This window comes from Schistocerca piceifrons, chromosome 4 (assembly GCF_021461385.2).
Source record: "Schistocerca piceifrons isolate TAMUIC-IGC-003096 chromosome 4, iqSchPice1.1, whole genome shotgun sequence".
NCBI lineage: Eukaryota > Metazoa > Arthropoda > Insecta > Orthoptera > Acrididae > Schistocerca > Schistocerca piceifrons.
In genome coordinates, this window is record NC_060141.1 from 281,314,604 (window position 1) to 281,333,337 (window position 18,734).

The 18,734-nt window shown below is 44.1% G+C and overlaps 1 protein-coding gene across 1 annotated transcript in view; it reads left to right on the top strand.

Moving 5' to 3' along the window:
• LOC124795797 (nephrin-like) overlaps positions 1-18,734 on the top strand; it is a gene marked incomplete at its 3' end in the record, with an annotated part of 432,232 nt that overhangs the window by 280,518 nt on the left and 132,980 nt on the right. Inside the window, exons 3-5 of the mRNA XM_047259877.1 lie at positions 1,299-1,507; positions 11,005-11,118; positions 14,128-14,331. Of these exons, the coding sequence (XP_047115833.1) occupies positions 1,299-1,507; positions 11,005-11,118; positions 14,128-14,331 (527 nt within the window). The remainder of the gene's footprint in view (positions 1-1,298; positions 1,508-11,004; positions 11,119-14,127; positions 14,332-18,734) is intronic.

The window sequence follows — 18,734 nt, forward strand, 5'->3', positions numbered from 1 at the left end:
AATAACCTTGAAAAATTTGTTCATATCTTTATCCGTTTCCGAGGTACAGAGGTTCAAAGTTACTCTATTTGTGCACTAAAATATGGTGTAAGGCTAAAACGTAGTTTACCAAGTGACGTAGCACGCAGAAATATGCTGTAAGGTCTCATCTTTATCACCTGGGAACTCATTGTTGTAGTAATGTAACGCATGCAATAATAATTTGAACGTATAATCCGGTGTGATGTGTAAAATAGATTTTGCTTTATTTCAATTTCACACATTTAGACTGTCAGAATTTGGCTATCCAATGCATTTCTGTTCATATGAGTTACATGCCCTGTTGCTGCAGGGAAAGGAAGGCGGAGCACAAGAAAGGCAAATATGCCCTTGTATAAAACACTCTGACTGAAAAAGTGGGATAGCCGCTGTCTTATTCTTCGTCAGCGACTTCAAAATTTTCCCTTCAAATTCTGGTAATCGAATATAGTCACGCTTTTTTGTGTTCCGAGAGAAAAAGACAGTGCCAGTGACAAAGAGGCAGAAAGGTGATAAACACTGGAATTAGGCAGCAGTTGTGTTGCTGAAAGAGCAAAGAAGACAATGGCAGAGTGAGAGAAGGAGAGAGATACTGTGGCAGTGGAACGTAGTTGACAGTGCCACAACAGTGCTAGGAGTGTGAAGGAGACATTGCCAGGAGTGAGGAATAAAGAGACACTGGGTGAGAAACTGTGATAAGTGGAGGTAGACTATACGACAGTGACCACAAGGAAGAGAGAGATAGTGACATTGAGAAGAGACAGCAGGAAGGAAGATGTCGTTAGAAAAGCAATAGGGAAACAGTGGCAGTGAGAGATGATTGTGACGCAGAAGACAATGGCATTAAATCACAGGCAAATAATAACAGTGAGTTGGGCTGTATGAGTGAGTGAGAAGGGGTGCCTTGGAATGGATGAGTATGGGCGACTTACAGCGATGGACTAGCAGATGTGAATGAGTTACAGTTAGGAAGATGTTGTGGGAGTTTGAGGTGAGTTGTATGTTAATAAAAGGGCGAAAATGATCGCATGCCAAAATCCTTGGAAAATTTTTAAAGGTGCTGAGGAATGTAGAATGAGGTAGTGGTACCCGACTTTTCAGTGAGAGTCTTTTAAATAAACTGGATTATATTCGCATTTATATTTTTTCTTTGTGCAGCGATAAGGACATTTCTCCGCTGGTAATTTTTTGGCTTATCAGTGTAAATAGTGATTTCGTAAGTAAGTGGTCAATTAATAGTGAGCAGAAGTAGCTGGTAGAGACTGGTTGTTGGTGTGCAGCGTGGACGCGCGCGGTAAGCCGGTGGAGCAGGCGAAGCACTGGTCTGAGGAGGCGACGCTGGCGGGGCGCGCCTACTTCCGCTTCCAGGAGCGGCCGGCCCGCCTCACGCTGGAGAGCGTGCGAGACGCCGACTCCGGCGCCTACCGCTGCCGCGTCGACTTCCGGCGCTCGCCCACCCGCAACTCCAAGGTCAACCTCAGCGTCATCAGTACGTACCGCTTGCCGCACCTGGCCGCATCATTTATTACTCGGGTCCTGACAGTGTTATACCAACTCGCTTCCTTTTCGCTGCTTTTCCACATTTTATTTCATTACAAGCTGTGCAGTGCATGCGTTGAAAAACCGATTTTCTGTGTAATTAGCTTCACATATACTAACCAGACACATTTGCATGGACAAAATAAATAAAAGACTACGACTTTTTGTGCATTAAATTAAATTTGAGAAAGTTTATTTAAGTGCTTGAGTATATAATATTTTGGTCTCTATATCTTCTGCAAAAAATAAAGGTCACTGCCAGCAGCTTCAAGCGTGTGCACGTATGTTACACATACGTCACATCTAGCTATGGCACACATACATTTAACGTATTTCACCCTTATTTGTAGACATACGATGGTTGTCTGATAAGTCTGGTAAAATAAAAGTGCAACCTGGGGCTAAGTCTAGTGAAAAGGGTCGATAAGGAACCAATTTAAAGCCTAAATCATGGATTTTTGCTATAGTTGTCGCTGATGTATGGGATGGTGCACTATCGTGGAGAAAGAGAACATTTTACCGGCCAACTTCGATCTTTCAGCCAACGTAAGATTCAGACGATGCACCATTAAGCATAATTAGTCCAGTTACGACTCTGCCTTTTCCCAAGTGATTTATGAAGAATATTCCTTGGTAATCGTAGAGTAACGAGGGTAATCACCTTACCAGCAGTCTTCATCCAATGTTTTAGCTGCCGTTTCGACTTTCGTGTGCCAGGATAGATCCAGGTTTCTTCAACAGTTCCAGATTGGCGCAAAAGTCTTGCGGATTGCGATTAAACATCGGCAGACATTGCGTTAAAAAACTGAGTGGCATGAGCTTTTAGTCGACTGTAAGCAATCGCGGTACCCACCTCGTACACAGCTCCTTCATAGCCAATTCTCCCACCTGGATATTACGCACTCACTCAGCTGAGATGCCCACAACCTCAGAAAGCTCACGAATTATTGTTCAGCGGTCTAGCATTACCGTAACATCAATTCTAGCAGCAGTTTCATTTGTGGTGACCTCACTCGGACGGCCAGAGCGCTCCTTGCCATTGGTGCTTGTCCGACCAAATTTAAATTCATTAATCAAAAAAATAATGGTCTTCACTTAAAAGTGCAGAGTCCGCGTGAATTTCAACCAATTGTATTTTAATTTCTGCGACAGTCTAATGCTTCAAATGAAAATATTTAATAGCACCAAAAGACTCGGTTTCCTGTATTTTCAATCGCAGACGACACACTGACGAATTCAGACGGCCTTCAATAATGAACTGTAGGCTGCAAATTTTTTAAATTATCTACACTATCCTTGGAATAATGAGGCTTACCAACTATGAAGGATCAACAAAAATATTCCATTATTTCACGTAAATTTACATGAGTTATCAAAAAGCCCTCGTATTTCATTCGTGTGTCTTACGAATTTCGTCCTGCACTTTCATCTGAACTGCGAGGAAATTGCCAGTAAGGTGTTTGTCGCTTCGAGAAAGAGCTGTCACAATCAAGTGTCTAGTTCTCCGAGGTTCTCCATCATTCGACTCTCGATAGGGCATAAAATGTCTCTGTGGTATTCACCTGTATGGCATGGCCTTTGGCTCCGAAACAGGATTCAAAAGTTATTCGCTCAGTGCAGTGCAAATATCACGATGTGTTAGATGCGTTGAACAACACTTGATATTTTTAAAGTACTCCAAAATACTTAATTAGAGGGACGAAATAGAAACAGGTCTCAATTAAACGGTTCTGCATATCAGTCCTTAATGTCAAACAATGAGTTATGTATACAAATTACTAGTCACCTATATTCAACGTTGATTTGAAACCGCTCCAGTCGTTCCTGAGTAACGCTTCTGTGGCGGATTTTCACCCTAAACTCTCAGCCGTAGCGGTGCTAGAAGTGTGAATTTTTCCAGAGAGCATGTACTGTATGTGCCTGTTTTAGTGGGAATTACTTCAGGCGTTAGGGAGATACGCTGGTACTTCACCGTCTTTGCACCGTGCCCCGGCCCCTCCCCGTCCAAACTCTAGGGGTGAAGCGTCATCATGACTCTCAACAGTAGGTGCAGTGATCAAGATAATTATGAAACTGGTTCTAATATCGGTCGTTATCGAATAGTTTTAAATGTCACTCATCTCACCACACTCCAACCAGTACACGTACTTGGGATATTTTGTTCAGATAATGAGTCATACATAGACAACGTTCGATTTAAATTCCTCCAGAAGCTCTTGAGTTAATCTCCTGTGTCTCCCTTTTTCACTTCTCACATTAATGGCTGATAGGTTCCTACTCCCCTCCCCAATCCAACCCTCACAAACCTTCGCCGGTGCGCACCCAATGATACAGGAAAGCATGCAAGAGGGGCAAACAAATAATAGCTTCATTATAATTTCAGTCTTGAATCGCAATGTTTATTTGTGATCAGGTTATCAGTGTAAGTGAGTTTGTCTTCATGTGTAGTATGTACGCTTCAGTGATGATCTTTATATACCATAATTTTATTTGTTCGGGGAAGCCGAATTGATTAATGGTTTTGACTGCGCCATCACTTGTAATGGTGTGAATTGTGTAATGCAACACGTTTCTACTCAGGTCTGAAGCTGCTCATTACCGACCAATCCAAGACTGGACATAAAATATAGCAAATATTGGCTGGATCGCTATGTCACAACCTGTAAACAAGTAATTATTTTCATATATTAGATATAATTCTGCGGTTTGTCGTCCTTGCTGATGCCATAGCCTTCAATGCAGCCTATGCGATGAAAGTTATGTGTGTTCTCGTATTTTACCTGCTTGTCTATCGTATTCTCTGAAGCTGAGTTTGGAGTCTAGATCATTATTTGTTTACAAGAGCGTAGGAAACAGCCCAAAAACCAACTCAGGCTGGTTGGTGTAACTGCCGAAGGTTGTTAATAATAAATTTTAAGTCCAAATCCGATACCCATATTTGCAAAGAATACATTTGTTGCAGAGGATATGGGGCTTCTCAGTAGGTGTTAAGAAAGACAGTCCCACATTCTACAATAGCTTGTACTGACCATAAAGTTAAAAACAACCTATTGTCTAAGTCCGGAAACACTTCCTTGAGACACGTGCCAATCTGTCCTACAAGATTCATCTGTTTCCTAACCTTACAAGAGGTGGTTGATGTGGCTACCATTCGTTCTCATAAACTAGCCGAAAAAAATAGCTGACATCACCTTAAGAGAACGCTTATTTTTATGGAGTATTCAGAAAAGCGCTGATGGTAGGCGGTCATATGAGTCTCCCTGCAAAGTCTAGCAGTGCAAAGGTGGCTGTGTGCGAATCGGTTCTATGGAGTCAGTGCAGTAACATGAGTCTTCATGCAGACATCACAGAATGATGGAAATGAGCTATCGTGTTTATAGGCGCCAGATGACACACCAATAATTTATTTTCTGGGTGCGTTTCTGTGCAACGACGATCGTCCACGTGGTACACAAGGAAATGTGATAGGTTGGATAGTGGTCGTAGGTACTTTTATATGTCATCACTCAACCATGTGAGTACGATCCTCATATTTATTTAAATATTCTCGGTGACCAAGTCTTGCCCGTTCTCCTGCATTTTCGTAATGAGAATTCTGTGGACGTTCCCGTCTTACAGGTTGACATAAAACTTGTTCACATACGTTCTTGGTGAGACGAGCACGCAGCCGCTCTGTCGCACATTGATTGCTCGCCTAAATCTCCTGGTCTTAATCACATAGAAAACGTATGATGCTATGTGGAACAGCAAATAAAACGTCGCCATAAACGTATCCGCTTTTATAAAGCTCTGGGACCCATTCATAAATGTATGACTTCAGTGGGAGCTAGCATGACTGAAGAAACTTATGGATTCTCTTCTCCACAGAACAGGGGCTCTTAACAAGGCTCGAGGCAGGTTTGGAAGGCGCTGGAGTGATATCTCCCAGGATGAGTTATTTCTTGTCTGGTGTGCTGAAATAGGTCTTCGTTCCTTCCCAGAGAATCACGAAATCTAGTGCAAACACATGGCTACCGTCAGGTTTGATCACGTTCATCACACACGCTCCATATCGCGAGCATGCTGTCGGCAAGTTTGAAGCACGGCAGTGGCTGTAAATATCCTCATAACGCTGCAAATATCTTGGTGTTACCACGTCATGAATAAAGCACGCCTGTTGCCTCAGTGTGAAGGTGGAGTTGTCCTACAAGAGTGGTAATCTGTCGCGCAGACACTTGTTAAAAACAGCGTCTGTCAATTTCTCGGATGAATATGGCCTTTTGAGTTAGTCTCCCACATTTCCTGCTCACACATTTATGTTACAACGATACTAATGCCCTACTTGCCTTATTTCTTGAGGATTTACATCCACCCACAAGTTGTTATAGCGTATGTTTATTATTATGAACTCTGTAAATACTGTCTCATCCATAAATAAAGAGCAATCTCTGTGCTGCGAATCTTCATTGTTCAGTCTTAGAATCTTGTCGGATGAGAGCCTGCACAGGCTGTGATACGGATGATGTAACAGCTATCGCGGAAATGACAACGCAATTTCTTGGTTAATGCCATTAGGGGCTAGAGTTCCTTGCTTTTTTTTTGGCTTCTACTCTTCTCAAACTATCCTGCACGTGAGTTGTTCGTGGCATATTGCGATCTCTTATCCGTGTTGTGAAATTTCCCACATCGTCCCTGCAACCTGCTGAACTTTTTAATGGAAATAATCGTTCATGGTGCTAGCTGACATGCATGACATAAGGTTACCGATTAACGCCGTTGGTTAAATTATAGCAGAACTTCCATGTTTCCCATTTCTCGATGAGACAGTGGGACATATTATGACTGGGTACATCATTCTTACTCCGCGGAATTACTGCAGTTATGTGCCCCTCGGCGTCTGTCGTTTAGAGGATATACTGACTTTCGACAGAAAAAAGTCAGTATATCCTCTAAACGACAGACGCCGAGGGGCACATAACTGCAGTGTCTGCTAACGGTATCGCTGACACAGGCATAAGTGCAGAGACAAACACGACCATTACGAATGAGCGATAACGGGCAGGCAACCTAAAACATTGGGTGCTGATTGTTCTTGCCTCGTAAAAAGTAGAACATATTTGATCAAGCATTTGTTTCCACGCGTAGGTTTTCAATCGCTTTTCCAGTTTGGACCAGAAATATCTGCTGTAAGAATATGAAACATTTTACACTCCTGGAAATTGAAATAAGAACACCGTGAATTCATTGTCCCAGGAAGGGGAAACTTTATTGACACATTCCTGGGGTCAGATACATCACATGATCACACTGACAGAACCACAGGCACATAGACACAGGCAACAGAGCATGCACAATGTCGGCACTAGTACAGTGTATATCCACCTTTCGCAGCAATGCAGGCTGCTATTCTCCCATGGAGACGATCGTAGAGATGCTGGATGTAGTCCTGTGGAACGGCTTGCCATGCCATTTCCACCTGGCGCCTCAGTTGGACCAGCGTTCGTGCTGGACGTGCAGACCGCGTGAGACGACGCTTCATCCAGTCCCAAACATGCTCAATGGGGGACAGATCCGGAGATCTTGCTGGCCAGGGTAGTTGACTTACACCTTCTAGAGCACGTTGGGTGGCACGGGATACATGCGGACGTGCATTGTCCTGTTGGAACAGCAAGTTCCCTTGCCGGTCTAGGAATGGTAGAACGATGGGTTCGATGACGGTTTGGATGTACCGTGCACTATTCAGTGTCCCCTCGACGATCACCAGTGGTGTACGGCCAGTGTAGGAGATCGCTCCCCACACCATGATGCCGGGTGTTGGCCCTGTGTGCCTCGGTCGTATGCAGTCCTGATTGTGGCGCTCACCTGCACGGCGCCAAACACGCATACGACCATCATTGGCAACAAGGCAGAAGCGACTCTCATCGCTGAAGACGACACGTCTCCATTCGTCCCTCCATTCACGCCTGTCGCGACACCACTGGAGGCGGGCTGCACGATGTTGGGGCGTGAGCGGAAGACGGCCTAACGGTGTGCGCGACCGTAGCCCAGCTTCATGGAGACGGTTGCGAATGGTCCTCACCGATACCCCAGGAGCAACAGTGTCCCTAATTTGCTGGGAAGTGGCGGTGCGGTCCCCTACGGCACTGCGTAGGATCCTACGGTCTTGGCGTGCATCCGTGCGTCGCTGCGGTCCGGTCCCAGGTCGACGGGCACGTGCACCTTCCGCCGACCACTGGCGACAACATCGATGTACTGTGGAGACCTCACGCCCCACGTGTTGAGCAATTCGGCGGTACGTCCACCCGGCCTCCCGCATGCCCACTATACGCCCTCGCTCAAAGTCCGTCAACTGCACATACGGTTCACGTCCACGCTGTCGCGGCATGCTACCAGTGTTAAAGACTGCGATGGAGCTCCGTATGCCACGGCAAACTGGCTGACACTGACGGCGGCGGTGCACAAATGCTGCGCAGCTAGCGCCATTCGACGGCCAACACCGCGGTTCCTGGTATGTCCGCTGTGCCGTGCGTGTGATCATTGCTTGTACAGCCCTCTCGCAGTGTCCGGAGCAAGTATGGTGGGTCTGACACACCGGTGTCAATGTGTTCTTTTTTCCATTTCCAGGAGTGTATTTTAATCACAGGCCAGACCAGCGAGCGAAATGATTAGCAGATCAGATAAAACTCAAAATGTAAATCAGTTATATAATTAAGTATTCACTACAGAAATTAATGTATTCACAAATGATTTAAAACTGAAACATTTGAACCTCAACATTTTTAGAAAACCAACATCTACATTGTCCATTCACAATATTATGATTGCGTCTCAAATGCCGGTACAACCACGTAACCATGTTTTGCAGAGCGGACCGTCGTGAGACGTGTAGGGAGAGAGTCAGTAAGGTTCTGAAAGGTACCAAGAGGGACGTAGAACGACGCCGGTTCCAGTACCGTGGGCCGCTGCGCTGTGTTGTCGCTTGATAATTCATGACCTGAGAAGCGCGATCGACGTTGTCCCACACATAATCGATTCAATCTGGTTAATTTGGTGACCACGCCCGTACACCGCGGTCTGCGTGAGGCGTTGTATGGCTCTGAGCACTATGGGACTTAACATCTATGGTCATCAGTCCCCTAGAACTTAGAACTACTTAAACCTAACTAACCTAAGGATATCACACAACACCCAGTCTTCACGAGGCAGAGAAAATCTCTGACCCCCCCGGGAATCGAACCCGGGAACCCGGGTGTGGGAAGCGAGAACGCTACCGCACGACCACGAGCTGTGCTGAGGACACCCTGCATGAAGAGGTGGACATTTTCCGAAAGGATAGATGCGTTTTTTGTTGACCCATTGTTCATTCCAAAAGGGACAAGACGCTCCCTAAACTGGCCTGGACCCCTCCGATGGTTGTTGTAGTGTGTCTGCCATCTGTCCGATGTAGTATGTAAAGGACAAGTGTCGCCACTAAGTGGATGCCCAGTTGAAAAAACTGCTGTGCAGATTCTTCTTTTGCCGTCGATGAACAGCAGACAGTGTGGGTACAGAACAAGGTGCCAACTGCGGAGAACGATACCCAGCAACGTTCACTGAACTGTCGCTCAGGCGACTCTGTTGGTAGCCCCTTGGTTCGTCTGGGCGATCAGTTGCTCAGCAGCTGCAGATCTGTTCACCCTTAGCTCCGCAGCCGTCGTTTGCAGCCTGTGGTCTGTGGCCCGTGATGCACCACAGCCACCTCGGCGTCGCTGTAACATAGCGGCATTTTGCCATGCACGGTGTACATCTGCCATGGTGGTACGCGGAAAGTTGACAAAATCAGTCATTTCAGAAATGTTTTAACCTTTGGCGCAAATGCCAAGGATCACGCCCTTCCGGACGTCAGATATATCCCTCAGTTTTCACATTACAACTACAGCGCTGTTCCAGCGTCCACGCGGCACGTTTGAAATACCCTCCACTGTTAGTGCTGCCAGCTGTCGCGTGTGAGAGGTTATTGCACGTAGACACCGAACACATATTGTGATCACATTAACGTCACTGTAGCATTTACAAAAGAAAGTACGTAATTATTGTGTTTATGCTTGGCACCACAGACACCAAAATCCTCCTCCACTCACTACGGAGGGTTGTCTTTCGTTACATCTTTAGGTCACTTCCGCACTACAAAGTGGTGTCCCGTTATATTTGATCAGATGGGGTATGCGTGCTGCATGCCCGTTCCCAACGGCTCAGCTCAGTGATGAAATTAGTTGAGTCGCTCATGTGTAATATCCAGAAATTCCAGAATCGCCGTCCAAGTATGCAATTTACTCACTGAAATACTATGTCGAGGCCTAAGTATCCTAAAAGATACTAGCTCATGAAGCTTATGTATATCTGAGATACAAACACAATAGGTAGGAGAAGGATCTTCGCCCATTGACTGAAGCAGGAGGGTTACATGTGTAACTCGAAATGTAAAGACGCTTAAGCGGTTGAAGAATATTGTCTCTTGTTTGTGTGTATTGTTATTAAAATTCAGGTTGGTTGAATCACTCTCTTTTGACTTGAAGAAGACTTCAGTAATTTAAAGTTATAACGAAAATGATCTATGGCTGTAACACTGTTTTGATATTTTTTTATTTTGTGATTGATTTCGAAATTCCAGTCAGATCTTCAGATACTTCGTAGGTACACAACTAATCGATGTTAGGAGCTGTTTTCCGGATTAGAGCTGGCTGCCAACCAGATGGCTAGTGTGCAAGCACCACGTCCACAACAGCCTGCGGTGGACAGTAAGACACTTCTTTTGAAAAGTCGCGCTACAGAAGAATGAGAAAGATATGGCGAGTAGATCGAGTAACTAATGAGTTCTGAAATGAATTTATAAAAAAGATATTAATTTTATAATTTGATTTAAAGAAGGTATCGCATCGTAGGCATCAAGGCATCAAGGAATCGCCAGTTTGGCGTCTTTGTGGCGGCAGTGGTAGAGGGAGGTCAAGGCTGGTTACAGTAACTAGGCTAAAGCGCAGGTTCGTTATAGTAGTTACTCAGAGATCTTCGCTGGTAAACTAACCTTCAGACTGAAGGCCACAACAGTTTTCTTTGCGTATCTCATACATTTTTTCGCAGAACTAGTAAAATTGAAACTCAAAACCCATTATAGTTCTACGAAATTAATTTCATCCTCTGCGAAACAGAAAGGCGAGTTAGCTATTTGAGTGAAAACCCGAATATTATTATTCGGATATTTATACTCTGATAATTAATTATCAGATTCAAACCCTACTATTTATTCTTGTTCCACAAATAAAGTACTAGTTATTAATATAACTTACGTCGTTAAGTTCTGTATAGAAACTGAAATGAAACTGTACAGCCTTAATTCATGCAATTTATTTCGCACGATCGATGTTAACTAAACGGCAGCTACTAGAATGGTTCTACATTTTCTCTTTATGTACTTCGTTTTTCTCCTTGCAGTCCCTCCAGAGCAGCTCATGATCCTGGACGACAAGGGATCGAACATACCGCATTACATCCTCGGTCCGTACAACGAGGGCTCCGATGTCGACATCACCTGTATTGCCACTGGAGGTAGGTTAATCTCATAGAAGCAGTGCAAATACACTGAAGTATTTCCACTTACATTGCAACTCCTCTGTTTTTACTTTCTCTCTCTCCTGTAATATGGGTGCTGACTTGCGTCAGTCTCATCTCTTAGCATATTTAAAAAGTTAATAAATGGAGTTAACTCAGCAAATAAAGTAACCGCTGTCCGACAAATGATACACGTAAACCTAACAATCTGGTTACAGAGAAACACAAACGTATCTTCACGTTAAGAAAATCTAAGATATACTTGTAGTTAGCTGGTAACCTTATAGAAATAGATACAACAGCAGATGAGATAGTTCTCTACATTTTCAACGCAGTAAGAAGAACAGTTATAATTTCTCTGAACCAACTTGTTGCTGTATCTTGTATGTATCTATGACTACAACTAAGCCATGACTGTCGTCTACAATTCTTCTTCGCTAAAAGGCCATGCAGAAATCTCTTTAGTTTTATGAATATTTGATAAACGGTGAATACAAGGTCAGTTATACTAGCAGATGGGTAAGCATAAAGAAATCACAGTATACTGCCTGCAGTTGTAATGAGTTCTCTACTAAGTGTGAAAATGCACTATCGAGAATCATGCGAGTTCATATGTCCTCTCACTGCCCTTCATCTCAATGGCCTGATATAATTTCCGCAGAGCCCCACGTTGTCTCTCAGCGTTCACCCTTCCACTACTGTATAGGACGTCAGAGAGCAGACTGAAATAAAAAGTCGTCACTGACAATGCGCTGTGACCCACTGTACTCTTTAACTTGAGTCTCTGTGCTGTATTAGATAAACTGGTTGCAACAGCAACGCATCAGCTACATATTCACAACAAACAGTCTGTTCAGTGCACAGAGCTAATAACGAATATCGAGTAGTGCTACCTAATGTATTTTCAAAAAGTATCACGAATTTGGTGGGAGGAGTGAAACACATCATCTGAAGATGCTTCAGCAGCAATTCTGATATCTAAAGAGAAATGTTAACTTTTGCATAACGTAACTGTGCGTTGAAGCTCGCTGGCCATTCCTTTGCTACAAACCCGTATAATGATTGCTTGGGTCTTACCTAACAAAATAAATGCGTAGTCTTCCGCTACAGTGTAGTGCGTCACCATTGACAGCACAACCAGTTGAGTCCTCTTTGGACAGTCTGTAGTGGTGCATTATAAGTTACTATGAAGCTGACTAATTGGAGGCGCCCTCAACGTGACTTTAGAAAACAATGACAGACGTTTGTATAACCTTGTGTTGTATGACAGAAAAGCATACGTAAGTTCAAATAGATATGTGATGCATATTGGAAATGTATGGACAGTCAGTCACAAAAACACTCATTAGAAAATGTTTTTGTTTGTGGTTTTAGTTTCCTACAAACGGACTTCAGTTCCCAAGGAATGTCTGTCCCCTCTATGCAGTTCCCATTACGCTGCACAAGTTTATCTTCAACTCCTCTGCAAAAAAGTTCCCGGTCGAGGATTAACGGCAGTCTTGTGTTACTAGTTACCTACTTCCAGATAGTAAATTTGACTACTTCGAGTGCTAGTTCGGCAATCGCGTAATCATGAAATTCTGTATATTCCCACATATTTATAGAGAATCAGCCACATTTATTTACGTGGTGTATGAACTACCAATCGTTCCAACAAGCGTCGGTCCTCTGATTGTCATCGTGCTTTTCTCTAGAATTTTCTAACATTGCAGCTTCTCAGCATCATCCGTGGAAGACCTTATGGAGCTACCGACGTTATCTACTAGGTCATTTATGTACTCGTATACAGACAACTATAACGGTTAAAAACTTTCCCGTAGAGTACGCCGGAAGTTGCTTCCACGTCTGAAGATTTCACTCCTTTACGAATGAGATGATGGGTTCTGTTTGCTTGGTGCTCTCCAGTACCATCACACAACTTTCCTGGTATTACGACACGCTCGTATTTTGTCACTTGGCGGCAGTGCGGAACCGTGTCGAAGACGTCCCACAAGTCAGTGGACACGGCATTAATCATGGAACCATTTCTAGCACCTCCAGGGGTTCGTGGACGAACCGGGCGAGCTGGATTACACAGCGTCATTTTTGCTGAACCTAAGTTGACTGCTAAAGAAAAGAATGACGGAACTCAGATATGTTATAACACGTGGGCATAAAATTTGTTGTGAATACAGAAACATATTTACGTCAGCGACATAGGCTTATAGTCTGGTGCTACTCCAATGTGACGGTTCTTGAAAACAGAAAGACTTGCGCTATTTTCCAATCGCTATGAAGCCTTTGTTCGTCCAGGGACTTACGGCATACTTCTGTTAGTACAGGATCGAGTTCTTTCTCATACTCTATAAAATGTCGTAGGTATTCCATTAGTCTAGATGATCCTCACTATGTTGAGCGATTCAACTTAGTCTTCTATCCCGTGGTCACTTACTTCGATATCTGTCATTTTATCGTTCTAGTGATGAGTTAAAGCAGGGGTAGTCAACCTTTTCTACCTGCGCCAACTTTTATATATCTGCTAGTAGTAAAATTTTAACATCATTTCCACAGTAATGGTAATCTATAAAGTTGAGAAATAAGTTTATAAAATTTATAAAGCGGAATTAGAGCAAGTTAAACCATATAAGAGTAGTTACTTTCGAAGGACCTTATGTCAAAATTATATGAAATCCGAATGAAGATGTTTTTAAGAATCCTACTGCTTTCCATCCACTATGAAAGCTGGGCCAGGTTCACCACCTCCAATTTAAAGCAACATAATCCACTGAATCTCAGTCAGTTATCTGCTTCACTTGCCATTAGTTTTATGTGATCATTCCATTTTCAATGATTAGGTACACCTGCTCCTACATATCTAATGTATTGCTGCTAGGCATTGTTGTATAACTGTGTAGTCATACAGTAGCGACTCTTCCTACACGTTTAGTTTCTTTACTTTGAGGGTCTACTGTCGAACCGTACTTCTCCGAGCAGCCGCACCTACCTGCAGGCGCCCGTGTGTTGCAGGGCGCCCGTCGCCGCGCGTCACGTGGTGGCAAGACAACGCACTGCTGGACGACTCGTGGGAGTCTCTGGGCGGGCGGCGCGTGCGCAACACGCTGCACCTGGAGAAGCTGTCGCGGCGTCAGCTGCACGCCGTGCTCACCTGCCAGGCCTCCTCCAGCCCGCTGGCCGCTCCGCTCTCCGGCGCGGTCACCCTCGACCTCAACCGTGAGTACCTCAGCAGCACCATTTCGAGGAGCGTAAAGAGATATGACTACGCGTCCTAGTTACAGACTTCGTCTACAACAGTGCTAGTAACAGGTATATCATTCCTCAGTCATCTATTTCCAATTTAAGAGCCTTTACAGTTGACTTTAGATTTTTTTCGGAATGATGCTCTCAATAAATAGTTTCTGCGTAACGAGAGACAGCATGTCGTGTTAAAGACAAGCCACCTAGTAGCCCCAGCTGTTTTCAATCCTCAAGTGAGCTTGCAAATAAATCGAAAAATAATTACAGTAGCAGATCTGATATCTACTGCGGCAGTTATAGGGACCTCAAATACTAGCAGATAAAACACTAGCTAGCGTTATTTAGACTGTCTGCCTGGCCGAGACTCGAGTTCTGAGCCTCGCTTTTCGAGAGTAAAGTTCTTACCAACTGAGCTATACTGGCTCGACTCACAACCAACCAACACAGCTCTACTTCCACCACTAACACTCTCGTATTTTCAAAACTTCAGAGAAGCACTCCCGCTGGACTGACACTCCTGGAAATATGAATGATGCAGAGCAATGACTTTGACGTTACCCGGAAGATCGTTTCCAATATGAGCACGAAAATTTGGCGGTAAGAATTCTGAATGCAATTACCGAGTTCGAGGACCCGACCGATAAACAGAGTGTAATCTTCCAGGAAATTTCAAGACAGCGCATACTTTGCTGTAGAATGTAATATTGTTTTTTCATAAGAAATCAAGGTAAGAGGATGTGGCCGTGTCATGTCGGTTACGTGGTCATTAAAGACGGAGCCCGTCCTCTGGTTTGCGCAGGTCAGGGAAGGGAAAGGGCCGTGCCATTTTCAATGGAATCGACTCGGAATTAAGTGATTTTGGGAGACCACTCATAACGCTAACCTGTATAGTTTCTGAACTGCCGACCTCCCAGATGCGAGTCTAGTGCTCCACCAATGCTCCACAACACTATGTCCAGTAGCACTATTCAAAATATGCAGCCACTAATCCGAAGGAAGTGCGACTAGACCTACAAGTACCGATACAACTTGTAAAAATTACTCTTCGTGTCATAGTGATGAGCTAGACTACAGCGACATTTCTCATAGATACTGATTGTGCTGCAATGCAGGTGTCATCTACTCGGTCCAATCACATTGATGTAACCGACTATGTTCGACGTCAACTTGCAGTAACCACTCACAGATGGCAACAAGAGCAACGGGGATGTATAAAGTTTGTCAGGAACAAAAGGGGGGGGGGATACAATGCATTCGTTGTCTGAATGCGGAAACGAGGAGATTTATCTGACGTCCAAACGGGCACTGGTTTTCGGGCCGAAAGTGGAAGCATTTCCGAAATTAAAATACAACGTGCATGGCAAAATGGCATTATCCAAAACCGGCGTCGAGGCAGCAGTGGGTCACCAAGTGTAATTAGTGACAGGGCTGAATAACGGCTACGGAGATGTGTACGTGCGAATAGGCATGCAATTGTCGAGCAACTACCGCCCAATTGAACCAAGGGGGTACCTACAGCATCTCCTTCACCAAACATTGCTGCGAATGGAACTCTGCAGCAGGCGTTGGTTCATACACCTGCTGATATCGACAATGACACCGGAATGTGTACGCCAATACCACTACTGGTCGTCCATCAACTGTGTGAAGGCAGGAGGCCTTTTCATATCAATCTTGTTTTAGTTTCAATCGGATAGATGGGCGCTGGCGTGTTGGTCTTGGAACAATAGTCGGAAGTTTCCTGGCAGAAGGACGGGTCGTTATCATGTGGGCAGCGTAGTCGGCCATATCCTGGGTGATGTAATTCTAGAAGTCACAATGGATCAACACAAATGTGCATTTATCCTCCCGACAATGTACACCCATACACACCGTTTGCCCTTCCTCGGCACGGTGGCATCTACAAGGAGGACAATGCAATGTGTGACACCACTTGCAGTGTACGTCCATGACTCGAAGAGCCCCCCTCCTCCTCCCCCCTCCCCACCAATTTAAAACCAATCGAGAATCTTTGGGACGTCAAACGCAAAAACCTAGCGCAGCTGCCCACTGCACCGGAGTTGGTACAGCCGTCCCTGTCTTCCTGCACATCCGGGCTTTTGAGAGACAGTCAGATCAATGTGTATGAAGGTGTGGATACTGAAATTATATAGCCCATACAATCGCTCTGTCAGATGTGCCAACACAAAGACAAATTCTTAAAACTCAATCATGCGAAACAGATGCGTTTCTAATGGAAACAAATTTGATAAACTGTTTATTACTATCAAACTGTAGACTAATAACCAATCATTTAATTTGTAACACATATGCCTAAAGTATTAGTAGTTTTGCTGAACACTTACTGATCGTTAAGGACAAGTTGCGTTTATTTCGCTAAAGTGCAGTAATCGTCAACAGAAACTGTAAAAAAAGAAGCAATGGTAAAAGAGAGGGAGAGGCACAGAGAGAGAGACAGAGAGAAGGAGGGAGGGGGGGGAGAACAAAAAGAGAAATGGGAGAGAATGGACTTCGAGATTTGGAACCCGCATACGTCTGAAATAATATGTTTATTATGCTAGTGATATATGAAACTTATGAGTGGCATATTTTGGTGTACAATGTTCACTATTTAACATTAACATTACAACACAGTGAACGCAGCATACATAATCAAACAGTCTGGAAGTGAATTACATCCTTAGCATTGTAAGCCAGTGGAATTTCAAAACATCCCCGTACAGTACGTAGGTGTAATGAGAGGTAAATTCCGTTTATAAGGAAGGATTACGCAGCAAGTTTCTCATTCAGAAGCCACATTTCATTGTTGGATGAACTTCCTTGTGTGCGTTATCTGAAAAGTTCAGTTGTCTACCAGCAGTAGTCGGAATCCTACAGCGGCTGGATTGTGGCTTATAGAGATTGCGGTTTATCTTTCTGTCATGTTGTTGCCTTCATTGGTTCAGATCCATGACTGTCATGCGAATAAAGAGTCGATGGTTTCAGAAATGCCACACCCAAAATCATGAAGCTTCTCAGTAGCTCTGCGCTATAAGTACTCTACAGCAGACTTACTCAAAGTGGGGGGGTGGGGGGATGGGGGTGCGGCCCTCTGGAGGGGTGGGGCGGGGGTGGGGGTGGGGATGAGGGGTGGGTGGGAGCAGAGAATAACAGAGGGGCCGCCGGCCTTTATTGAAATACTGGTGTGAACAAATATCGCTAGCGTAAACTCCTCATTTCCATGAACCAAGGAAGCTCCTCCAACTTTAATTTCCTGTTTTACAAATGACCCTTTTTGCATTTTGATGATTGGACTGTAAATAACATTTTGGAAATTAGCGTTTAAATTTGTTCAGTCGTCATAGGTATGTCGTGATCATGTAAATTTTAAAGCCTTCTGAATGAATTATAAGCAATACAGATGCAAAGAGTTAAACTTTAACTAATTGCTGAACTATGTAGGTAATGAAATACACATACTGGATGAGTTCCAATAACTGCATACGCAGCCGTGGTTACTTACAAAGTAGGTGTGATTGTATAATTTCATCAACTTTGAATAATGCAAATGTGCGATATTTTAAAAATTTCTTAACTGTCATGTGTTCGAATAGTTTTTATTACTGATACTGTTGTAACTGATAGTTGCATTAAATCGACAGAGGTGAATAGACACCGTGAGCATATTTTGTGCTGTGTGGAACAAGTGCTGAGGAAGAAAACAAAAATAGCAGTAGGGGGTTGGGGCTGGTGCATAGTTCACGTTTCAGAATGGGAACGTGGCGAAAAAAGTCTGAGACGGTTGCTGTAGATGACAGCATGTTTGTTCGGACAGTCGGGATCGGAGAGCCATACCACATACCTAGAGTGAGGAACAAATTTGTTTGCAACAGAATGAGTATCCACACAACTGGTTCTCCTAACGACAACACTAGACACAGGAGGGGCCCCAGATCGTCATTTCAGGAGAGTCCCAGCTCTACGTAATAACGATGGACATAATAGTATGCAGAGGTTCCGACCTGAACGAACGTTGCCACATAGAATTAAAATCGGCATACAAGTGCAGCAGTTGGTTTAGTGCTGAGAGGTGGCTTGGATGCACAACATGATCACCTGTGATCCGCATAATCAGTAGTTTCGACAGCAGCAGATACATTTATGACGTGCACAAGGCCTGTGTCTGTTCCCCAACTTTAAGGTCTTCGTGATATTACAACAACGTAACATAGGACCACACGTTACCCTTTCTGCCCATCCCCACCTCGAAACAGAGGGTGTTCGATTTTATCTTGGTTAGGACGTTCTCTAACTCTGTCACCCATCTACATCTACATCCAAATCTATACTCTGCAAAACATTGTGAAGTTCATGACACAGAGTGTGTTCCATTGTCACAG